At 45.0% G+C, this 22,068-nt stretch overlaps 1 protein-coding gene across 50 annotated transcripts in view; it reads right to left on the reverse strand.

Moving 5' to 3' along the window:
* Nucleotides 1–2,623: 2,623 nt before the first annotated feature.
* The window catches only part of SCRIB (scribble planar cell polarity protein), a 117,255-nt gene continuing 97,810 nt past the window's right edge, over nt 2,624–22,068 (reverse strand). For 42 of the 50 annotated variants that reach the window (XM_087770532.1, XM_087770844.1, XM_087770610.1 and 39 more), the window contains 9 exons: nt 20,960–21,128; nt 19,287–19,376; nt 18,788–18,976; nt 14,460–14,624; nt 13,642–13,781; nt 13,221–13,258; nt 12,278–12,352; nt 9,512–9,563; nt 2,624–4,946 (listed from right to left, as the gene is read on the reverse strand). In XM_087770532.1, coding sequence (XP_087626658.1) covers nt 4,786–4,946; nt 9,512–9,563; nt 12,278–12,352; nt 13,221–13,258; nt 13,642–13,781; nt 14,460–14,624; nt 18,788–18,976; nt 19,287–19,376; nt 20,960–21,128 — 1,079 coding nt within the window. In that variant the 3' untranslated portion in view covers nt 2,624–4,785. Of the gene's footprint in view, nt 4,947–9,330; nt 9,366–9,511; nt 9,564–12,277; nt 12,353–13,220; nt 13,259–13,641; nt 13,782–14,459; nt 14,625–18,787; nt 18,977–19,286; nt 19,377–20,959; nt 21,129–22,068 lie in introns of those variants that run through there. The other 8 variants (XM_087770650.1, XM_087771878.1, XM_087773168.1 and 5 more) reach the window with 6 other exon arrangements.

The raw sequence follows: 22,068 nt of genomic DNA on the forward strand, positions 1-22,068 counted from the left end.
TCTCAGTCTTTACTCCAATAGCAACATCTTACCAGAGGCGATTGTGTGCTAGCTCAGTGGATACTTCAAGTAGCTATCATAAATGAGACACTCTTGCATGAACACCTTTTCTGGACCTTCATCTAGCAGAGCATTTGGAATTAGGCCCCACTCCCTTGCTTCTCATCAGCAGGTTTGTCATATAAGAAACGAAGCAGCTGGACAGATTTTCTAGTTCCGAAACTCTTCTTAACATGCTTGCTGTTAAGACTTGTGGGCCACCTTCCATCACAGCAATCACCTCTGTCCTCCTGTCCATACCTTAACTGGAAATGGAGCCTGTAACATGGACCCTTTGGGGAAATCTCAATCACAGATAATGGATGTGGCTTTCCTGCCCACCCCCCAGTGTATATGCAATGAATGGGTATGTTATGGCAGGCTTTCAGGCTGGCATTTTTATGAGGTGTGTATGTTACTATGATGTGCTTTTATCTGAGAAAAATTATGCTAACAAGCTGCTTCAATTCTTACAAGGATGCTGATGATGTTTATGAGAATGTGTTTACTTTTGTCTTATGTCCTAATCATGGCTCAGTTGTGTTAGGTAACATATAAGCACAAAGTAGCAAACCTGGCCCAAGAAAACTACGGTCTAAGTGGGGAGAAAAAAGATACATTAAAATAAGATTTTTTTAAAATTCCATTTTATAGGTGAGAACCTGCAAAATACATTGTTTGAGTCTACGCTTTAGACTCTTGAACCCTCCAAGCTGAACTAAGGCAAGACTGTTGCTGTGGTACCACGTGATATGCCAAGGTTCCTTTTCCATCTGTACCTGCAAGTCAACAGTTGCAAAGGATGGAGAATGAGGCCAAGGTCTGGCATGACACTGTCTCTAGAACAAGGAATTCTGCCCTCTTCCCTCTGAGGCTGCTTTTCTTGCTCTGTGCTGGCACATCCTGGTGGCCATCCATTGATCCAGATCAAGGAAAACTTGTTTGGGCTACATGAAATGCGTTAGCTTTTTACCAGTTAAACTGTATTTTTAAAAACTTTAATCATGTAAACAAAATAGCTTTTTTTTTTTTTTTTTTTTTTTTTTTAATGCAGAGCCAAGTAAAGAAAGCCAAGAGGCTTAAGATCTTGCTGATATCACTGTGTTACATATTACATCAGTTGATGAACAGGGCTCAGGCTGTGCATCACTTCCAGGCTACTACTGTAACAGCCACCTACTAACTCGTGTCCAGGTGTTCCTTCATTGTCTTGGTTTCAGCTGGGATAGAGTTAAGTTTCTTCCTAGTAGCTGGTATAGTGCTGTGTTTTGAATTTAGTACAAGAATAACATCCATAACACACTGATGTTTTAGTTGTTGCTAAGCAGTGTTTACACTAGTCAAGGATTTTTCAGCTTCCCATGCTCTGCTGGCTGCACAAGAAGTTGGGAAGGGGCACAGCCAGGACAGCTGACCCAGACTGGCCAAAGGGCTATTCCGTACCCTACGACATCATGCTCAGTATATTAACTGGGGGGGAGCGATCATTGCTTGGGGATAGGCTGGGCATCAGTCGGCGGGTGGTGAGCAATTGCATTGTACATCACTTGTTTTGTATATTCTTTTATCATCATTATTATTTTTTCTTCCTCTGCTGACTTATTAAACTGTCTTTATCTCAACCCACAGGTTTTACTTTTTTCCCCCCCCCCCAATTCTCTTCCTCATCCCACCGGGGGGGGGGGGGGGGGGGGAGGGTGAGCAAGCAGCTGTATGGTACTTATTTGCTGACTGGGGTTAAACCACGACATTCATACACACACGCGCGCACTCCCTCCCACACCCCTGACAGTTGGTCAAATGGAGCCAAAGCCTTAGGGATGGTGCTCCACACCCGTGAGGCAACAGGCTGGAGCAGCAGGCACCACCGAGCTCAGCAGCAGTAGAGGGGATTGGTCCTTGCTGCCACAGACAACAGCATCACATTACACAGCCTTTACTGACAGAGGCCCGGCACAAAGCGCATGGGCACCACAGCACATAAGTACATTTTGTGCCTAATCAGCCCCTTGAGTGGATGGAATTAGAGTCTCTCTGCAGTTAGCATCGGTACTTGTCTTAAAGGTTGTAACACTGAACAGCACAATATAGCTCTTTTTCCCCTCATTCCTGAATTTACCTCCCTCTCTTGTATTCTATTAAGCAGGATGATGTTTTTTTAAATAGGTGTCAGTGACGACTGTGATAACTAAACCTACATGTATCATCTCACCTGTTTGTCCCCATTTCCTTTCCTCACTACTACAGCTTCTCTGGAGCAGAAACCTCTACTACCCTCCATCCCCATAGAGTAAATCTGCTACTTCCAAAATAAGGAGTCCCTTTCAAACTACATGAAGATGAAGCTAATAGTTACTAGTTTACGTTCTCTTCCTCCCCTTTCAGCATAGATGCCAGTTTTCTACCAAATTTACATGAGTAGCACATGCTCATCTTGATATTCCTGCAGCTGGCATTGATTTAGGTGATCATTAATTTCTGCACACAAAAGCAGTACATTTGGTAGATTAGTGGGTGATTAATAATAAGAACCAAAGCGTTGATATAGAAATTGCAGACCTCACACAGGGCAAACCACATTAAGTAAAGATTCTAAAATGTAAAGTAAACTTTATTATCCTTGAACCACAAAATAGATTTCTTTGGTTGTACAAATTTCACTAGTTACAGTCTTGATGCGCTATTTTTCCCTCAGAGTCTCTCAGGAGAGAATGGGAGAGAACCCAGAGCCTGGCACCAGGTACCGCAAAGGGAAAGAAAAAAAGAATCACAAGTTAGTCACCAAAACCAATCCAGGATTGTTTCCAAAATTGCTGTTGTTAAAAAGCAAATGCTAAAATTAGATTTAAAAAGGAAAAGCTCAAATTGCTGATGATGGAAGCAGCCATAGCTGCAGTTTGAGATTATCAGAGTTCCCCTTTCAAAGCTTTGTAAAATTAAAACATATGTAGTCAGTTAAAATGATCCACTGGATTTTGGCATGAAGGGAGATTCTCAACTAAAAGAAACTGCATCCAGTTCTTTCATTCCGCAAATATACAAGCAGAAGTGCCTGTCGCTCCCAAGCCACTTCGAGTCACTGAAAGGCTTAAGGTCCAACTCTGGTCTTACTGCTGAAGGGGTTCAGCAGAGAGCACCAATATATCAGGGTAGACAGATCAGATTACTGCCAAGCTCAGATGCCTTTCTCCCTATTAGAGGCATTAAAAAAAAAGGGGGGGGGGATGTTTTACTTCAGTAGTGGGCAGCAGGGACTGATTTCAGAGCTGTAAGCAGCATCTTTCTCCTCCACATCTGCAGAGTTCACTTGATACAGAATCTTGTTCACAGCCCTTGTTCCACTCATGGAAACCAGGAATCACACCCCTGCTCCTTTTTCATTTTTGTTTTTTCCTCTTGCATGGGCAAGCATGTATTTTCCCTGTTCTATGTGGAAAGGGGCCTGAAGCCAACAAGTTGGCAGAGTAGAATTGTGTAGTTATTGCAAGGCATAGGCCAGACCCATCCTACTTCATTGTGCTCCCTGCCTGGCAGGCACTCCTTCAGAGCCCCACACGGGGCACCCCCATAACATCACATTTCATTTCACAGCTAGCGGGCAACATAGTGGACTCACCCACTAGTATCCTCCTACCTGTAAGACCCCATTACTCCTAACCTGACCCCAGCAACGCCACTTCCTACCCTTCCCCATTTCCTGAATCCTAACCCACTACCTTATCTGCTGTTTACACCTCCTATGTCTGCCACCGTATCCTAATCCCCAACTATTCTGCTCTCTATTGCTGTCACACATGCACACTGCTATACTCTTGCTACAGCTGTTTGGGTCCTTTCTCATTTCTGCCCCAGTTCACCAATTCAGTCATGGTGCTGACAGAAGACAGATACCTGGCCTCCTCTGACACTCAGTACAGTGTGCTTGTACAGTGTAGTGGCTCACACTGCATGCATGAGATACACACAATTATGTGTACATCTAGGTAGGTACCTGTCTCCCAGAATAGCACAAAACACTAGCAGGAGCAGTTTCCTACACAGGATAGATTGCTGCGCTCACAGAGGCAAGTGGCTGACAGAGCTGGCACAGGCTCCTGCTTAATCAGTCGTCTTCGCTTGAGCACACAGGTGTCGGTGTCAGAGGGAGGCACTTCACTGAAATTCTTTTTTTTTCTTTTTCTTTGCTTCCAAGCTACCCATTTCCACATACTCCCAAAAGAAAGCGAGGTGACATGGTGTGGGAGGTGGAAGGAGATGCTTTTTGGCAAAGGACTGGAAATTAAATAGGAGCAAAGGCAGGCTGGACCTTCCTTCTAATTCATACCAGAATAGAAGCTCACATATTAACCACTAAAAAAATCCAAGTTGAGGAAATAACAGCTGGAGCCCAACACACTCTCACACTCATATGTTCTCTCTGTCCTACCCTTCCCCCACACACAATATTTACAGGCTAACAAGCTGCAGCTGCCCACTGTCCTACCCACATCTCCTCTCAATTTGCCATCAATAAGTCTAGTGTTGCCCCATTTTGTTTAGGACATGCCCCAGTGCATTATTGGGTGAGAAAAGAGGGCGGTTCACAGCCTTAAAGGAAGTTAGTTGACCACAATGCTCCCTGGGGTGCTCAGTTCCCATCCAGAGTCCAGGAGGCAGCAGTGTGGGCAGTCCAGTGCTGTCCCTGGAGCACAGGAAGCTCAAAAGCCCTGTGCTGGGCTATTCCATTGCCCAGGTGCATCAGATCTTCTACGTAGGGACAGCAGCCTCCAAACTGCGCCGGCTGTGTCGGAGTTTGCGCTTGCTGCTGTACAGGGCCATTTCTTCAAGTGCTGATGAAGTAGGTGTTGATGAGTCACGTGTTACTAACATTTCCTCTTCCTCTGGCTGCCCATCCTGCTCCTGGGGAACTGTGCAGACAAGAAAAGTTAAGGTTTTAAAAGAAAGTGCTAGGTTAAGTATATAGCTGATTTAGTTAATGTAGACATAAGGGTATACCCAGGGGCTGAATTTGAGACAGCACTGAAGTCTTAGTGATTTACAGTAATCCTGTGCCCAGAACTTTTAGGTGATCTGTAGCTCATGTACCAACTACTGCGGATTCTGGGAAGGAAGTTACATGCGTGAGAAGACACCTGCCCCTACCACCCACGATTCACTGAAAATTTTTGGAAGTGCCAAGCCTTAGGAAAAATCAAATATACTGAAAGGACTCAGGTGTATGCTAGTGCTCCAAGCATTTCACTACTTTCAATACAGTAGCATACACTAAAGAGCAGTGTGACCACCAGTATGGTATGCTGTAGCTAATGAGAGAGGTAAGCATTTTGGCCTTGCTTAATGTTGAAGTCACACAACTAAGTCCTTTTTGTAAATTTAGACTCTGACTTGGGTCCCTCACCAAAGGAACTCACCAGGAAAGATACTCTGGCAGGGCAGACTCTCAGTTAACTTGGTCTCTCAGGCCTTTTAGGATGTGTTCTGCATCTAAAGTACACTGCTGTTACAGTGCCTCCTTACCCTCCTGAAAGGAGCTGGTAGAGCTTATCTGATGTGCTTTGATGTACACCTGGAACATCTGCCCTTTGTGATAATTTGGCTTGAGCAACTACTGTGAGATACTTGTGTAAAAAGGAAAAAGTTCCACAAAACCACAGATTTTTCCCTTCAAGTGCAAATTGGCTCCTGGACAGCCTCTCTAAAGTCTTTGAACGTAGCAGAGAACCTCAAATACAGAAATCTATGAAGATACATCAGATCTAAGCTGCATAGTCTGCTGAGCTGTACCCAGTGGCCTGCCCTCTGCTCTAGAGCCAGACTCCAAGATGCAGTATCGCCCTTGTTACAGTACCCAAGTATGAGTAGTTGTTATAGTTCACAATCCTTCCTGAACTATTAACCGTAGCATTAACCTGTTGTTTGAAAAGGCCTCAGAACCAAATGAATGTACGTGACAAATCTGACATCTTGAAGGGATAGTGGGATTGGTAAGCAGATGACTGACTTCCAGACAAGGCAGACAGGTATAGAAGAAAGGCATGGGCACATGCAGTTAAAAATCCAGATGGGGGGGGCGGGGGGAGGAAATCGACATGGCTTAGAGGGAAGTCATTCCTTTTAGACCCTCTTAGACTACAATTTGCCAAAGGAGCCATCAAACATGCAAGTTTAGTGATCTCAACACAGCATACTGAACTTTTTAAAAAACTTTTGGTTGTTCATCAGCCAAAGCTCTTAACAAAAACAAGCTGCCATGGGACAAGAAGGCATGTCCTTTAGTGGGTAAATAAGTAGTTAAAACACTGAAAAAGTGCAGAAAGATATTACCTGCTATCACAACATAGAGCAGCTATCTGTATTAGGGTTAGTATTTGGTAACTAATGAGGAGTAGAAGTGATGAAGACCGTATTGAGAGAAACTGCTGATGATACCAAGCTATATATCAGGGTAGTCAAATGAAACTCAACTACAAAAAAGGCTATTAGGATTTTACAGAGTTGACTGGGCAATGATGTGGGAGGTGAAATTTACTGCAAATGTGAATAGATTCAAGAAAGAAGTAAAAAACTCCAAAATTAAAGGCCTCTGGCTTAGAAAGTGCTAAAACACAGATTGTTGTAGCCTGGAGTAGTATTCTGGAAGGAATCACTTTATGCTTTTCTTCTTTTATGCTCTTTTCTTGGCATTCCCAGTGGCTCGCATCAGACACAGTAGCGGACTAGCCAGAACCTTGTGCTGACTTAGTAAGTTTATTTTTATGCTACTGGATGATGCTTAAGCTCAATAGAAGTAATACAATCCCAATTGCATGTAAAATGCAACATCCTTAAAATGAGATTATGATTCTGTAGTCATTAGGGGAAGCTTTCTGAAAACACTGGCACACTTCTCAGCAACATCATTTCACTTTTGAGGATAAGGTATCAGAAAAGATGGGAGAACATACAGAACACCTTCTGCCACTGCATAAACATGTACTTACATTTGCAATTCTTCATGAAGCCCTGTTCTCCTTCTCTACCTTAAAAATGGCATAGATGAAATAAAAAAAGGTCCAGAGGGGTGTGGGAATGGTTCCCACATAGAAGAACTAGGATTCTTCAGGTTGGAAGAAAGATAAGTGATATGATACTGGCGTACATGAATGGTACAGAAAGAGTGAATAAGAGATAGGTATTTACTGCATCCCAGAAGACCCAATAAAATTATCAAGAAAAAGAAGTAAACAAAATGCCTAATTATGGAACTCAATACCACAAAGTATCATGTAAGATTAAAAAAAAAATCTAGACAATTTTATAGAGGATCATTCCTGACCTCAGTGCCGGGGAAGGTCATGGAACAGGTCATCTTGAGTACCATTACGCAGCACGTGCGGGACAACTGGGGGATCAGGCTCAACCAGCATGGGTTTATGAAAGGGAGGTCCTGCTTCACTAACCTGGTCTCCTTCTATGACAAGGTGACCCGCTTAGTGGATGAGGGGAAGGCTGTGGATGTTGTCTGCTTGGACTTTAGTAAGGCCTTTGACATGTTTCCCACAGCATTCTCCTGGAGAAGCTGGCTGCTCATGGTTTGGATAAGTGCACTCTGCGCTGGGTTAAAAACTGGCTGGATGGCCGAGCCCAGAGAGTGGTTGTACATGGAGTCAAATCCAGTTGGAGGCCAGTCACGAGTGGTGTTCCCCAGGGCTCAGTGCTGGGGCCAGTCCTGTTCAGCATCTTCATTGATGATCTGGATGAGGGGATTGAGTGCACCCTCAGTAAGTTGGCAGATGAAATGTCGATCTGCTAGAGGGCAGGAAGGCCCTGCAGAGGGACCTGGACAGGCTGGATTGTTGGGCTGGGGCCAACTGTATGAGATTCAACAAGGCTGTGCCAGGTCCTGCACTTCAGCCACAACAACCCCATGCAACACTACAGGCTGGGGGGGGAGTGGCTGGAGAGCTGCCTGGCTGAAAAGGACTTGGGGGTGTTGGTTGACAGCCAGCTGAACATGAGCCAGCAGTGTGCTCAGGTGGCCAAGAAGGCCAATAGCATCCTGGCTTGTATCAGAAAGTGTGGCCAGCAGGACGAGGGAGGTGATAGTGCCCCTGTATTCGGCACTGGTGAGGCCGCACCTGGAATCCTGTGTTCAGTTTTGGGCCCCTCACCCCAAGAAGGACATTGAGTTACTGGAGCGTGTCCAGAGAAGGGCAACGAAGTTGGTGAAGGGTCTGGAGAACAAGTCTTATGAGGAGCGGCTGAGGGAGCTGGGGTTGTTTAGTCTGGAGAAGAGGAGGCTGAGGGGAGACCTTATTGCTCTCTACAGTTACCTGAAAGGAGGTTGTAGCCAGGTGGGGGTCGGTCTCTTCTCCCTTGTAACAAGTGATAGGACAAGAGGAAACGGCCTCAAGCTGTGCCAGGGGAGATTTAGATTAGATATTAGGAAAAATTTCTTCACGGAGAGAGTGGTCAGGCATTGGAACAGACTGCCCAGGGAAGTGGTGCAATCACAGTCCCTGGAAGTGTTCAAAAAACATGTGGATGTGGTGCTTAGGGACATGGTTTAGAGGTGGACCTGGCAGTTAGGTTAAAGGTTGGACTCGATCTTAGAGGTCTTTTCCAACCTTAAAGATTCTGTGATTCTATGGATCAGCTATCTGGAGTGCAGCCTTTACTCAAGAGAGATTTGCCAAGATAAAATTGAGAGAGAAACTGTTCCTTGTGTAAAATAAAGGGGGGGGGGGGAAATAGCTGCAAAACTGGTAGAAGAAAAGCAGCATCAACTGTTGAAGGAAAGAGAAGTACTATAAGGAGCAGGCAGACCCTGCTGAGCTCCATACTACTATTACTACAGTCACCTAGAATGAAGTGGGAGATAGTCTGAGCCTGTCTATTATAGCTGGGGACAGAAAGACATACCATAGCTAGGACAGCCTGAAGAGATACAGCAGTCAAAGCTTTAATTAGTTTATTTAGGTGACTGTGCACACAGATCCACAAGCGTAGACTTGGAGAATCACCTGGGTACTCAAGCACCCAAATGCTCTCAAGTCTTAAACCAGGATAAATTTATATGCAGCTGCCTGCTGCAGGCAGTAAGATTCTTAGCTCTAGCAAAAGGGGCACAAGGCAGACCCTGAACAATGGACGTTATCCACTTACAGCAGGTGAGAGAGGCCAAAACTTCCCACGCATGTTCTGCTACCACTCTTTACTCCAGAACACAAAACTGGAAGAAAACTAGGCATGCTTGTTACACACCATTCTCAGCAAATTAGCCATCACTAAAGCACAATGCAAATATCCTACCCAAAACTGAAGGTGGCGAGTTTGGAAGTTTCATTCTATAACAGACAAAACAGGACACTGCTTCAAACAGCAAGAAGTTGAAATCCTCAGGGTTGATTCCACAAGCAGGCAAAGGGGAACCCTCTAGAACCGTGGTGGGAAGCAAGTAGTACAAAGTTGACTCCTTTGGCCATGAGCTTACCTGAGTTATTTCTGTCATCTATGTATCTGAGGTCATCAGCTGCATCAGGTGACTGGAAGAGAACAGAAGACATGAGCATCCATGTCTGTAACACTAGTGCCAGGTAATTCCCCACCTCCAGCCTTCCAACACGCTACAGAGAACCTTTTGCCCTCAAAGGCGCTGGTAATACAGCAGCCAGGGCGTGACCCTCAGTGAACTCACACAATCAGAACATTAATCCTTTGGGCTAAAGTCAAGCAGCCCATTGCCTGAATTGCAGGATGAGGTGTGTGTCTGCCCATCAGAGCTCTCTTCCTTTTACCTTGTGTGTGTAGGGAGGAGAGGATAGGAAGTGACATGAAAGGCAGAAAGTGTAAAGGCTATAGAAAATGAGTAGAAACATGGGAGGAGAGCAAAGACATGAGCAACATTTCCTTGAGAGTCCTGGATCCTAATTCTGCATCTGCACTGTTCCCAGGTCTAGCTTCTTATGCAAAATCAACTTTCTTCTTTATATTCAGGTGTGTAGAGAGAACTGATGTGGGATAGGAAGCAGTTACATCCCAACAGATGGCAGAGACAGCTTTGGAGAAATAGCTGAGTGATAATCATGAAACTCCACCAGTTCCTGCTAATTTTAAAGCCTTCACAAAATGAAGACCATTCCAACAACCAGAGCTGTCTGTAGCTCATCAGACCAGAGTGACAACACCATGAGAAAACAACTTTGCTCATGGTCATGAACTTGAGGTGGCGTGAAAATCAGCACTGCTCTGGGGACAGACATAAATGTCCCAAGCCCTACTTATTTTGCTGAAATAGAAAAACTTTAATCTAGCTGTATACAGTGCTTCAAGGATAGCAAGGTCAAAGTATTCTGTTGAGGTATTCTGTTTACTTCAAAAGTGGCTGCATTTGTTACTTCTACTACTCTTTCTATATTTGTACACAATACTTATACTGAGCTTAATACTTCTCTGAGCTATACAAGGAAGAGCTCAGTATTCAGCAAGTTTAATAATGCCAAACTCGTCTGAAAGTTCTGGCCGCTACTCATCAAAGTCTATCTTTTAGGGGTCTTCTTGCTCAGCTCAAGAGCACAAGTGAGGAGTAGCTTTATTTTTCTTTAGTTGTAGGATAAAGGATAGCGGCTCTATACACTTACATGTAAAGCATTAAGGAAGTTTCACAGCTGTGAGTGCAAGAAGCCCTCATTCCATATAGACTTGCCTATTCTGTGCAAGCAGCAAAACCGGAAGAGGCAGTAAAGAGAGGGAGATGATCTCAGCCCATTTAGTGCTTTAGAAATAAAGCAAATATATGGTAGAAGTCATGCTCTTCAGGAACAGCAGAGAGCAGAGCACAGGGGGCTGTGACGACTTTGGCACGCATTGCTGAGAAACACAGCCCAGCCAAATAGCACTGCACTGATCCAAAGTGAGTGACAGAGTTGTGTGACTATGGCCAGGAAGAAATAGAGTCTCTTAATTACTGCACTGCTGAGAGAGGTCCAGAGGAACTGCCTGTTGATTTGGAGGTGCAGCCTCCTTTGGAGGCACCCTCTCAGCTGCATGAAGACACAGTGCTGCACTGTGGCCTCACCAGGCTTGGACAAACAGGTAGTCCAGAGCTGCCACTGGGGCTTGAGTGGCCAGCCCTCTAACTCACTTGGTACAGAACCTGGACGGGTGCACACCCCAAAAGGGAAGGGATTCTTATAGAAAAAGATGAGTGACTACCAAGGGCTGAGCAAATCCTCCAGTCAAAGGAGTCAGCCAAGAATATGCATCAAATAATGTATAACTGCCTGAGAATCCTCAAACTGCAACTCTGCTAAAGTCAGCCGGGCTTTGGGGATGAAACTTTGGACCTGGAATCTTTGTGTCATGACAGCAAGTTAAAGCCCAACATGTCAGTACTTGCTAGCTCTCCACACACAACACAAACCTAAGTGCAGGTATCTGCTTCATTGCTTTTATATAAAACTAAAAAAAGAAAAAAAACCCTAAACCTAAACAAAAAAATTACAGACATACAGTATCTGCTCAAATCAGCTGTCACAAATGCAATCAGTTAATGACTAACCCAGAGAATAAAAGAAAGGCAGTTCACAGTCCTGGGCAACTGGCTCTAGGTGGCCCTGCTTGAGCAGGGGGGGTCGAACAAGATGACCTCCAGAGGTCCCTTCCAACCCCAACTGTTCTGTGATTCTATGACAAAGCAGCTTAAATTAAATGAGGTTCTTTTAGGAAGGAGAAGAACCTTGCCATGGCACTCACCCTCAAAACTTGGTGTTCTTTTACCATGTGATTATTTCACAGTTCATCTACAGCAGAGTTACAACATATGAGAATTGTCACCACAGCTGCTTCTTGGGCAGGATGCTGGATACATTCCAGTTCGAAGTAAACATTTGCTCCAATTTGCTATTTGTTGGCAATTGTTTCTATAGTTTTTTCGTCCCTCTTATTTCTCATCTTTCACTTAAAAATATTTCAGGATCAATTAAGGTGAAGATGTAGCTGCTTTGTATTTGCAAAGCTTTTGTCATTAATTTTAAAACCATCTGGACCAACTTTTTCACAATTCCACTTGACTGAAGTCTCCAGTTAAACCCTCAGTTATACAGCATGGCTGGTTGTCATTGCCTCCCACACAGACTGGGCCTTTGAAGAGGACTTTCTCAAATCATTCAGCCTCTGAAGGTCATCACTTCATGTGCAGGCAGTTCCATCAAATCAAGCCCTAATCAATCTAATAGAAGGTTCAGCATGCAGTTTATACCTGGATTTCGTAAACAGGTTTGGAGGAAGGAATAGCAGCAAATTCCCGGTAGTCAAACTTCTTTTCAGACATGGACTAGAAGGTACAGCAAAAGAGAAGAAACAGAGAAGAGAGAGTAAGGGGAGAGAAATGGATGGAAAACCAGCAGCAAGCTGAGCAATCTATGCAGAGATAAAAGCAGAAGCAGAGCATCATTCTCAGTTAGTGCCAAGAGTGCCTGGATACAGCCTCTGAAAATGAGGCATCTCTGGGACAATGTCTTTTTAGCTGTTCTGGTGTCAGGACAGGGGTTCCAAGTTGCAGAGAAAACACTGTGTGCTCCAGTATAATGCACATGCACGCCAAGTTAGGTAGGAAACCTATTTTTGTGGGAAAATTCATGGCAAGATTCCTGATAGCTGTAGCACAGTCAGGATTTCAATCCAGAGTTGGCTGTATTGTGTGACCTTGGGCAAAACCAGGTCCCCTCTCTGTGTAGCTGCTCCCACTCTTCTGTTTGTCTGTCTTACTGATTTTGACAGTTCTCTGCAACAATATGCTGTTTGCATTTATATACTGCTTAGAAAAAGGAAAATGCTGATTTCAGCTGAAGTTCTCAGTTTTATGCTGTTGAGGAAACAAGGGGCCAAAGTCTCTGAAGTGAAAGACTTTCTGAACATGGAGATGAAGATCCAAGAAAAGGACGAAATAATGAAAAAGGCAAACAGAAAACAGATGTTACATCTTAATTGCAAAAAAGGGGGGGATGCCTCTAGCAATGGGTATGGCAGAGCTCCATCCATTGTGCCCTCTTCACAATTCTGTGTATCATGCAGCCAGACCTGGCGTAAGTATTTATGTAGGAATCCCATGGCCCAGATGCACAGTCCACACCCAAGCTGAGTAACCAACAAATACCAGGATTATAGGCAAGATAACAAAAGCAAGCAGAAGTATGTCATACCAGCCTTCCCGGTGAAGTGACGTTTCTGGGACTGCAATCTGCAAAAGATGACAGAAAAGCACTATTTAGTGAATACACAACACTTCCCCAAATCTGCCCCTTCCATTTAACACCATTTAAGTGTGATAAAAGACTATGCTCAGGAAAGACACTGCCTCCTCAGAACAAACTCCTCTTTTCTGTTTTTTCAAAAAGTCATGATGCTGGTTTTATTTCTGCTCTGGTTCCCTGGAACCATACCTCAGATGTTCTCTCACATTTTCTACAGATCAGGTTCATCCCCTATGCTGAGAGATGTCATATACCCCAAAGGACCTTCCAATCTAGGCTGAAGGAGGAAATTGCTTTCAATAAGTCTGCTTTCAAGCAAGTTAAGCTAGAGAAGCACTAACTTTTTTTGATAGAGATAGCTATACAGTACCTTCCAGTGGTGTTGGTGATGGGGTAGGAACAGGTGAAGGTGACTCTGCCAGCTGCTCCAGCGTGCTGCGTTTTTTCCCCTCCTTGGACTTGGCAATAACCATTTGGGCTTTAAGAGCATCCTGTTCAAGTGATTTCATCCTGCCTCAGAAATGAGGGAGGGAGAAAAAGACATCAGACATTGCCTTCTCAATAAGAGATAATGCCGCCGTCTGCGGCCAGCAGCCAGACCACAGTCAACAGGCTGAGTGCAGAAAGGCAAAATTAAGCACCCTTGGTTCCCTGAGGCAGACAGACTTTCAAAGCAGGAGAGGAGAACAGCTTGGTTTGCTGCCATCCTGAAACACACATGCCATCATATGTGTTGAACAAACAGAGCCTAGAGCTAAGCATCAACGCACTGAGAAGCTGCAGGCCTTTCCAGAGGTGCCATATGTGATGGGAGAGCAACCCAAGCTGGGAAAGGAACTGCAGGGGCTCAAATGAGTAGGATCAGTTCTCAGGGCTTTACTCTCCTCTCAGTGTGTCACATCTTAACCCTCTTCAGCCATCAGGAGATTATGAAATAGCTAGGAAAAACCGGGCTCAGCCCTCAGAAATGTCTGCTCCCTTCTCCCAATCAAACAGACCCAGCATCCCCCCTCATTCTCATTGAGACAACTGCCAGTAGTCTGTGGGACCTCAGGGAAATGAACACCAGCAACCACTAAAATCTCCTCCCTACCCATAGCAGGCCACAGCTGGGAGCACTGCGTTAGGATGCAGGGATACAGACAGGACTGTTGAGCATGCAGCTGGCAGGGAGGGGGCTGTGCACACCTGGATTGGCTTCCTGACCCAGGGATTCTTGAGGCGTGACTCTGCATTGGACTAGACATCTGAGCTGGCCTGGCCCCGGGAGCAGGTGCCCACTGTCGGGACTGGTACAGCTTCCTGGCCAGATCCTGCTCGTACTGTTTAATACTGTCTTCAAGAGCTGAGGATCTGAGGAGGAGGAAGAGGAGGAGGAGGAAGAGGAGGAAGAGGAGATGATGATGATGAACACTGCAGCAGACAAGTGCAGGGAAAAAAGAAACAGATACAGGAACATATCCTGGCAAGGAGAAACAGGGGTCTGATATAGGGGTAGCCTTGATTAAAACAGGCTCCTGTATCTGATCCTGTCCAACACCAACTGCTGCAGAAGAAGCAAGAACCTCTAGAGGGCAATCTGGGATGACGCACCCAGAAGCATTAGCCTTCAGAGCCTCAGCATCTAGAGACTGCCGCCCTCACGGTCTGGGAGGATCGGGCTAGAAACACCCAGCAGACCAATGGAAAAGGCCCAGGAGGTAGTGACAGAAGCGTGTATGTGTGAAGCAGACTGAGGGAGTACAGGGCATGAGTGAGTGTGCGTGCATACATTTGATAGTCTCTTAGTGTACATTTGCATACATGTATCTGACCACCTGTTAGCATGCACCTTTGACCACAAGGGGAAGCAAAACGGACAAGCACATTATGGAAGGTCTATTTACCACAGGCCCCAGAACACATGCAACTGAAGAGGTGAGTGAATCCATAAAATACCATGTGCGTGGTAGGAAAACTGCCAAGATGCATATAGCCCTTGCTGGACACCTGCCCCCCTTGATATGTGCCTGTACCTTCTTAATCACACTCTTCCTATGGCACGAATGCCAGCAGTTGTGTATGCCCAGAACACCTATGTAGCATGGGTCCCAGTGTGTTTGTCCCAACAGAGCACAAGGGGGTGTGCTGGGGGTGGGGGTGCGTATCAATGTCCTGGCAGAGCACTGATGACACAGGGAGAAAAAGGGAAGCCCAAGAAGGTGCAAACTGATGGGGTCACGAGTGACAGCACATAGACCAGAGAACTGGAAAGAAGCAGAAGATAGATTAGAAAGAAAGTAATAAAATCAGTGGCATGCACTTAAAGAAAATACACGTTAGTGAGGCTGCAGCACCATGTGCAGGGCAATACAGTCCTCCCTTCCACACAGCACATGTAGTGCTGCCTGGGGGCCTCTGGAAATAAGACCTAAGCCCTGGCTGTCATCACGTCAGGGGGCCTGCTCTAGCAGTTACAGAAGAGGGATCCTGAGAAGACCAGATCATCCTGGGAGATCTGTGGTAGCAGGGAACAGTCCATCCTTGTCTTACAAAAAGGAGCACATTATGGTGACTGACTGATTCCTGCCGATGCCAAAATAAGCAAGGCCTTAACCCTACCCGAGGAATCAGCCAGACACTTCTCTAAGAACTGAATAAAAAAAGCTACACCTTGGTATTAGAAGCAAAGTGGAGCTGAGGACGTGGTCTGCAGAACTTAAAAACAATAACACTGAATCTGATAACTGAAAAGCAAGACAGCTACAAGTAGCTTCTCCTTGTCATGTATTTTTACCTCTAAAAGGCTCTCCCTTCACTAGTTCATTTTCCATGAACAAAACATGCTTAGAAGAGACTGAAAGTTTGGAATGCAGCGATCTCTCTCCTGCCCATAGCAGACAAAATCACTATCCTCAACACTCACTAATCCTCTACAGTGTAATGTAGAACTTGTACTGTGCCCTAAGCAATTTCAACAAAATCCTAGCTAACCCAAAAGCATAGTCAGATGTACAGTAATATTACAGGAGCAAATCATGTGATCACCTAGAAAAATCCTGCCCCCTTCCCAGCATTTTTCAGATTTCTTTATCTCCTGGCAACAGCAACAAGTTCATGGAAGTCCTGAGGCAAGTGGTGTACACTCTGTGACACGAGCGATGTCCTTGTAATGGCTTTGCTTTCAAAGGTTTGCGCAGGCAATGTCATGTTTCTCCTTTCTACACCCACCTTAAACAAAGCTTTTATTACAGCATTCCTTGGATATATTAATGCGTAGGCTTAGGAGGAATCAGAGACGACATTACCTCATAAAGCCTGCCCCACTGCATGAGGAAATATGCATGGGAAGTGAAGGCATGAGGGAGAGAAAATCCTGCGTATCTAATTGGGAAGAAATGACAGATCAGTCTCTACTGCCTCTCCAAGCACACTGATGTTGATTTTCAGGAGGAGAAGCCCAACAGACAGCTTCTGTTTTGTTGGATCAAATACAACAGTGAAGCTTTTTTTTTTTTTAGGTGCAAAGACTGAGCAGCAACTCCATGCAAGATATCTACTCCTGACAACACTGTGGTGCTTACACAGCATCATATTGACAGTCAGTTTTTAATGTATTCAAAGCTCATAGCCTTCCTGTGAGACAGAGAAATGCTATTACAGTCCTCTCTCCGTGAATCTGCAGCACAGAGGGACTCGGTGATCTGTCCAACGTCATAAGGAAGTATATGCCAGAGCAAGAATTTGGATCTGGTCATCTCAGTCCCAGCCAGCCTCTTCTGAGCAATGGTTTGTAAGCACACATTTGGCTCCACAACATCTACACAGCTTATAATACAAGGGCAACGTGTCTGTTTTGGCAGGCATTGCTTACAAATTCTCTTCCACTTGCATTTTTGTAAAAGGGTTGTTCCTGGCTTAATGTGAAAATACAGAACTTCCATTTGCAAATGATGGCACCTGAAAAGTTGTGACACAGAAACCATGGGAACAGCATCAACTAGAACAAGCAGGAGATGCCAAATTCAGTGAATCAGAGCAGCAGACAGAATCCCACAGTATTTGGAGCATGAAACAATAGCCCAGGGTGGAAACAATCCTGCCAGAGCACACTCTGTTGACATCCTGACTCATCACTGTGCCTGTATGCAGGCATCCCCGTTAGTGGGGAGCTGGGGAATACTAAGTATAGACTCACAGAGTAATTCAGGTTGGAAGGGAGGTCATCTGATCCAAAAGCTGCTCAAAGCAGGGCCAGCTTCAAAGGTCTAACAAACATGCTACAAGATGACCGAAATCAATCTCTTCCCAATCAAGGTTCCATATAACAAACAGGCTTTCCAGTGACCTGTTCAGTTTTCTGACATTACAGGGCAGTGCAGTGAGACTAAGGCAGTGCTTCAGAAAAAAACTTCCAGCTGAGACAGACCAGACAAAGGACTCATCCAAAGCAAAGAGTTGGAGCATACAAAGAAAGTTTTTCTTGAAGGGCAAAAGCCCTGGTACTGGGAACATTACTCCAGCTCTAAATAAACCATAAGCAGATCTGTTACGTGATCAAGTAACAATAGGAAGCTTTGTACCCTCAAAGCCCTAGATAATTAGACAGCTCTCATTGAGGGTTCCACTATAGATTTCTTCATCCTCAGAGCTTCCCCAGAAGATGACAGCACCATTATCATCCATGTCTAAGCACAAACACTGGAATTACCAAGTGGTATCACAACTCACGGTAAGCCCTCCAGCATCTTATCTAGCAGGCTGGCAAGGATGAGTCACTAGCAGCCCTGTTCCTCTAAAAGCTCTCATTCAAATCCCAAAAGAGACTGCTTCAGATTGTCCTCTGAATGCCTCCTACAGGAACATTATGGGAAGAAAACTATAATTAGTTATAGGAGCAGCTTGACTACTTTTTGAAAGGAATTATATGACACAGTAAATGCCTGGACTAGCTTCAAGTCTTAAGTTCTGAGCTAGAAAGCTCTCTTTCTTCCAAAACAATTTTTAATCATTCTTTCATAGCTGATGAAACAGCTTGTGTGGATAAGAATGCCCTCGTCTTGCTAATTTCTTGGCTTCAGCAAGTTTTCCAGTCTAGCAACACTGAATATGTGAAATGCTTTTTCCATTTTTCACTTTGAATATGTCACCTTGCAGCTTCAGTAAATATCATCTTTTTCATGTGTTACAAAGGAGGTGAGAAGCTGTGTGCTGAGAGGGAATGAATACACTCACCATCACATAAAGGTGTGTAAGTTATGTTTTTTATAAAACTCCACTGTCTTCATGATTGTGCAAGCACTGTTGAAATATAAGAGACATCTCACCCATGTAGCCATCAGAAGCAGATGAGCTCAGCCAAGCGGCAGATGCTTTGCACTGTTTGAACAGATACTACATAACCTCCCCTAACATCGGACTTGGGAAGGCTTGTTTATTCCCTGTTTTTAATATCATGTAATCCAAAAGACATGCAGCGGGTCCCCTTTTCCTGAACTAGCCTACTGAAGAGAACAGTGAAGGTTCTTCTGTCTCACCGTGCTGCCCTCCACATTGCTCGTTTCTCTGCCTCCAGAGCACGACGTTCTGCTGGAGAAAGCTCCTTCTCTTGACCACTCAGAAGCTCAGGACTCTGCATTCGCAATCGCTCCTGGTGCCGCCGTTCAGCTTTGGCTGTCCGCACAGGTGCCACTGGATCCCCTGCTCCAAGATATAATGGACTCAACCTGGGCAGAGAGAGAAACAGTGAGAGGTAGGCTGGCCTGGTCCACCACAACTGTTATCTGCCTGTTTTCAAGATAAAAGGTCATGACCGACACCCCCAATCAACTGTTTAGTACCACATCCAAGGACATCACTTTGGGAGATGGAAGGACACATAACAGAGGTGAGTTTCCCTTAAGAGGCTGGTTCTGATCACGGTTTCCCTTTCTCCTCAAAATCCTTCCTTTTACAGCCTATGTCTGCTAAAAAGCAGGAGCCATCTGCTCCATCATCTGGCAGCTCCTAGGCAAAGGACATTGCTGATCCACTTACCCAGACATAGAGTTTGTTCTTTGTTCAGGCTTGATTCCCTCTTCCAGTGAATTCCTCTGTGAGCTGCTGTTCTCATTGACCTCAGAGGTCCTAGAGCAAAACAAGCACATCAGCTAACAGTACCACAGGCTGGCATACCCAAGAAAGGTTCAGAACAGATCCAAGCCCCAGAAAGCAACAACTAGTTCAGTTTGAAGACACAACGCTTAATGATTTTGCTCAACAGCTCCTTCTCCATTGCTGCAAGCATTTCCGTGTTGATTTCATAAATATTCACACTAACATTAGAACTCATTTTCTTCATTTGGAGGTCAACCATCCACTAACACACACACACACTTCAAATGTAATGCATCGTGTTTGCTGGCAAGTTCTTGCACACTTCTAGCCTGGTTCTTTCCAGCTGCCATTACGTGATGGGCAGCCTGGCTGCTTCCAGCTTTTCCCTTTGCTGATGTCAGATATGCATGAATGTTAACAAAGGATGACCCTCCTGGGTTGTAAGTGAATGCACATCTGGGTTAGGGATGAATCCTGAGTGATCTCAGAACAGTGATTCTCAATATAGTCACTCTGTGCACAATGGCTTAACACACTGAGGCTTTATGCTCATAACCAAATTACTGCAAACTTCAGATCAGCTGAGCTGTAGTTACCATCTGCATTCTTAAGTTGTGCACATGCAGATACTACTCAGTTTGATCTATAATGAAAGGAGGTCACACAAGCCTGTTTTCCACAGGTTAAGAACATGCACACAGGTACTGTGGCTCAGATGGCAGTGAGAAAGTTTACCATGACTCTGAGCCCTTATTTTTACTGCTCAAGTTTATTTTGATTAAATTTCATTTTCTGTTCTGGCGTGACAAAAAATATTTCAATAAACACAAAATCAGTCTATTCCACTGCCTTGCCTTTTTTCAAGCATAAATAATGAGCAACCCGAAGTCATCTGATGGATCCAGCCTAACTGTTCTCTAACCTCTCACATTTCAATATGAAAACTGTAGGGATAAGTAGGCCTTCACATCAAACCAAGAAGCTGGTTTGCATTTGGCTGCTGTCCTTCCTTAGAGCTGCCCTGTCAGCACCGGAGGTGGAAGGTCTCAGTGCATTCTTTACATGAGAAGTTCCGCAACAGGGACTGGACAGAAACAATGGAGAGAAATGAGATTCAAAATGACAGGGTAAGTGTTTTCAGCCACTGTAAGACTGATAACAAAAGTGTGAAGAGAAGAATGTCTGTACCAAAGGCTCAGAAGAGAGAGTCAGATAAGGACAGCTTCAGCTTTATTCTAGTGCAACCTTATTTTTATCGGAAGTCTTATGACAAGCCTTTTCTCATTCCCCAGTTCTATGCCCAAGAATTAGAAAAACAACATCAAGGCAACCTGGAGGACAAGTCCAGGAGAACCAGGAAACAAAACCCTAAAAACCCAAACCTAGGTTCAGCATCAGGGCTTATCTTGAATTAGCTATCTCTAAAAATCAACATCTCTACATACCCAAGTGCACAGCTGAAGGAGCCATTCTTCTGAAAAGAAAGAGCTGGAAGAACCTGCCCATTTCTGTGCTGAAGAAGAAATACTGCCCAGCCATCTTCCCTGAAAATTATTGATACTGGGACACCTCTGACACATGTGGGTGGTACTGAGCTACCAGTCTTGTCTTACCGAGTTGCTGGAGCCTGGATGCTCCTTCCATTTAGTCTCTCAATCTTGTACTCAACTCCTTCAATGATGACACTGGACTGCATGCTCATCTCAGGCACCTGTTTTACCATCTCATCCTCTTCTGCCTCTTCCTCCAACAGAAGGGTACGTTTCTGCTGCAGTTTTCGAGCTGCCAAAATAGGACAGACTCATAACACAAAGCACTCGCTAAAGCCCCACAAGGATGCAACCTCTCGGCAGGTCCTTATGCTCATCATCCCTGCAAGTTTGTGCTCTTTTAAGTCCATGCTCTCTCCATGGATGCCTTTGTTTCTCCTCCACTCCACTAATGCTTCAGATATAACAAACTCTACACCATTCCCTCAGTCCCTCCTTCCTTATTCACTAAATTTCTATTCCTGGACACTCTATAGAACAGATTTCCAACAGTTCATCATGCTGGGTCTACTCATCCTCAAACTCGAAGTTGTGTGCAGACTCTTCTGCCCCCTTCCCCAGAGTGGACAGCCCATGGAATCTGCATACACATGTTGAGTCCGATCTTCCCACTTATCTCCTAGAGGAACCAAAGCCTGGAGTGCTTGTGATGGGCTTCCACACATGGCAGTGGACTGGGGGAACCATTAGGCAGGCAAACATATAGGTCACAGGAGTATCAGGGACAAAAGGGGCCAGAGAGCAGGATGCTCTCTGCAGGCAAGTATTCTGCAGGCGACCAGTCACCAGTGGTGTTCCTCAGGGTTCAATTCTAGGGCCAGTTCTGGTCATTATTTTTATCAACAATCTGGATGCAGGAGTTGAAGGCACCATTAGCAAGTTTGCTGATGATACTGAACTGAGAGGTGCTGTTGACTCTCTCAAGGGACATGAGGCCTTGCAGAGGGATTGGGCAATCATCAAGAGCATGAAATTTAACAAGCACAAATGCTGGATTCCGCACCTGGGACAGAGTAATGGCAGGCACAAGTATAAATTGGGAGAGGAGCGGCTGGAGAGCAGCCCTGCAGAAAGGGATCTGGGGGTGCTGGTTGGCAGCAGGCTCAATAGGAATCAGCAGTGTGCCCTGGCAGCCAAGAAGGCAAACCACATCCTGGGGTGCATCAAACACA

The sequence above is a fragment of the Nipponia nippon genome, unplaced genomic scaffold, assembly GCF_047370975.1.
Source record: "Nipponia nippon isolate SJK-2023a ecotype South Korea unplaced genomic scaffold, ASM4737097v1 scaffold_1, whole genome shotgun sequence".
Classification (NCBI taxonomy): domain Eukaryota; kingdom Metazoa; phylum Chordata; class Aves; order Pelecaniformes; family Threskiornithidae; genus Nipponia; species Nipponia nippon.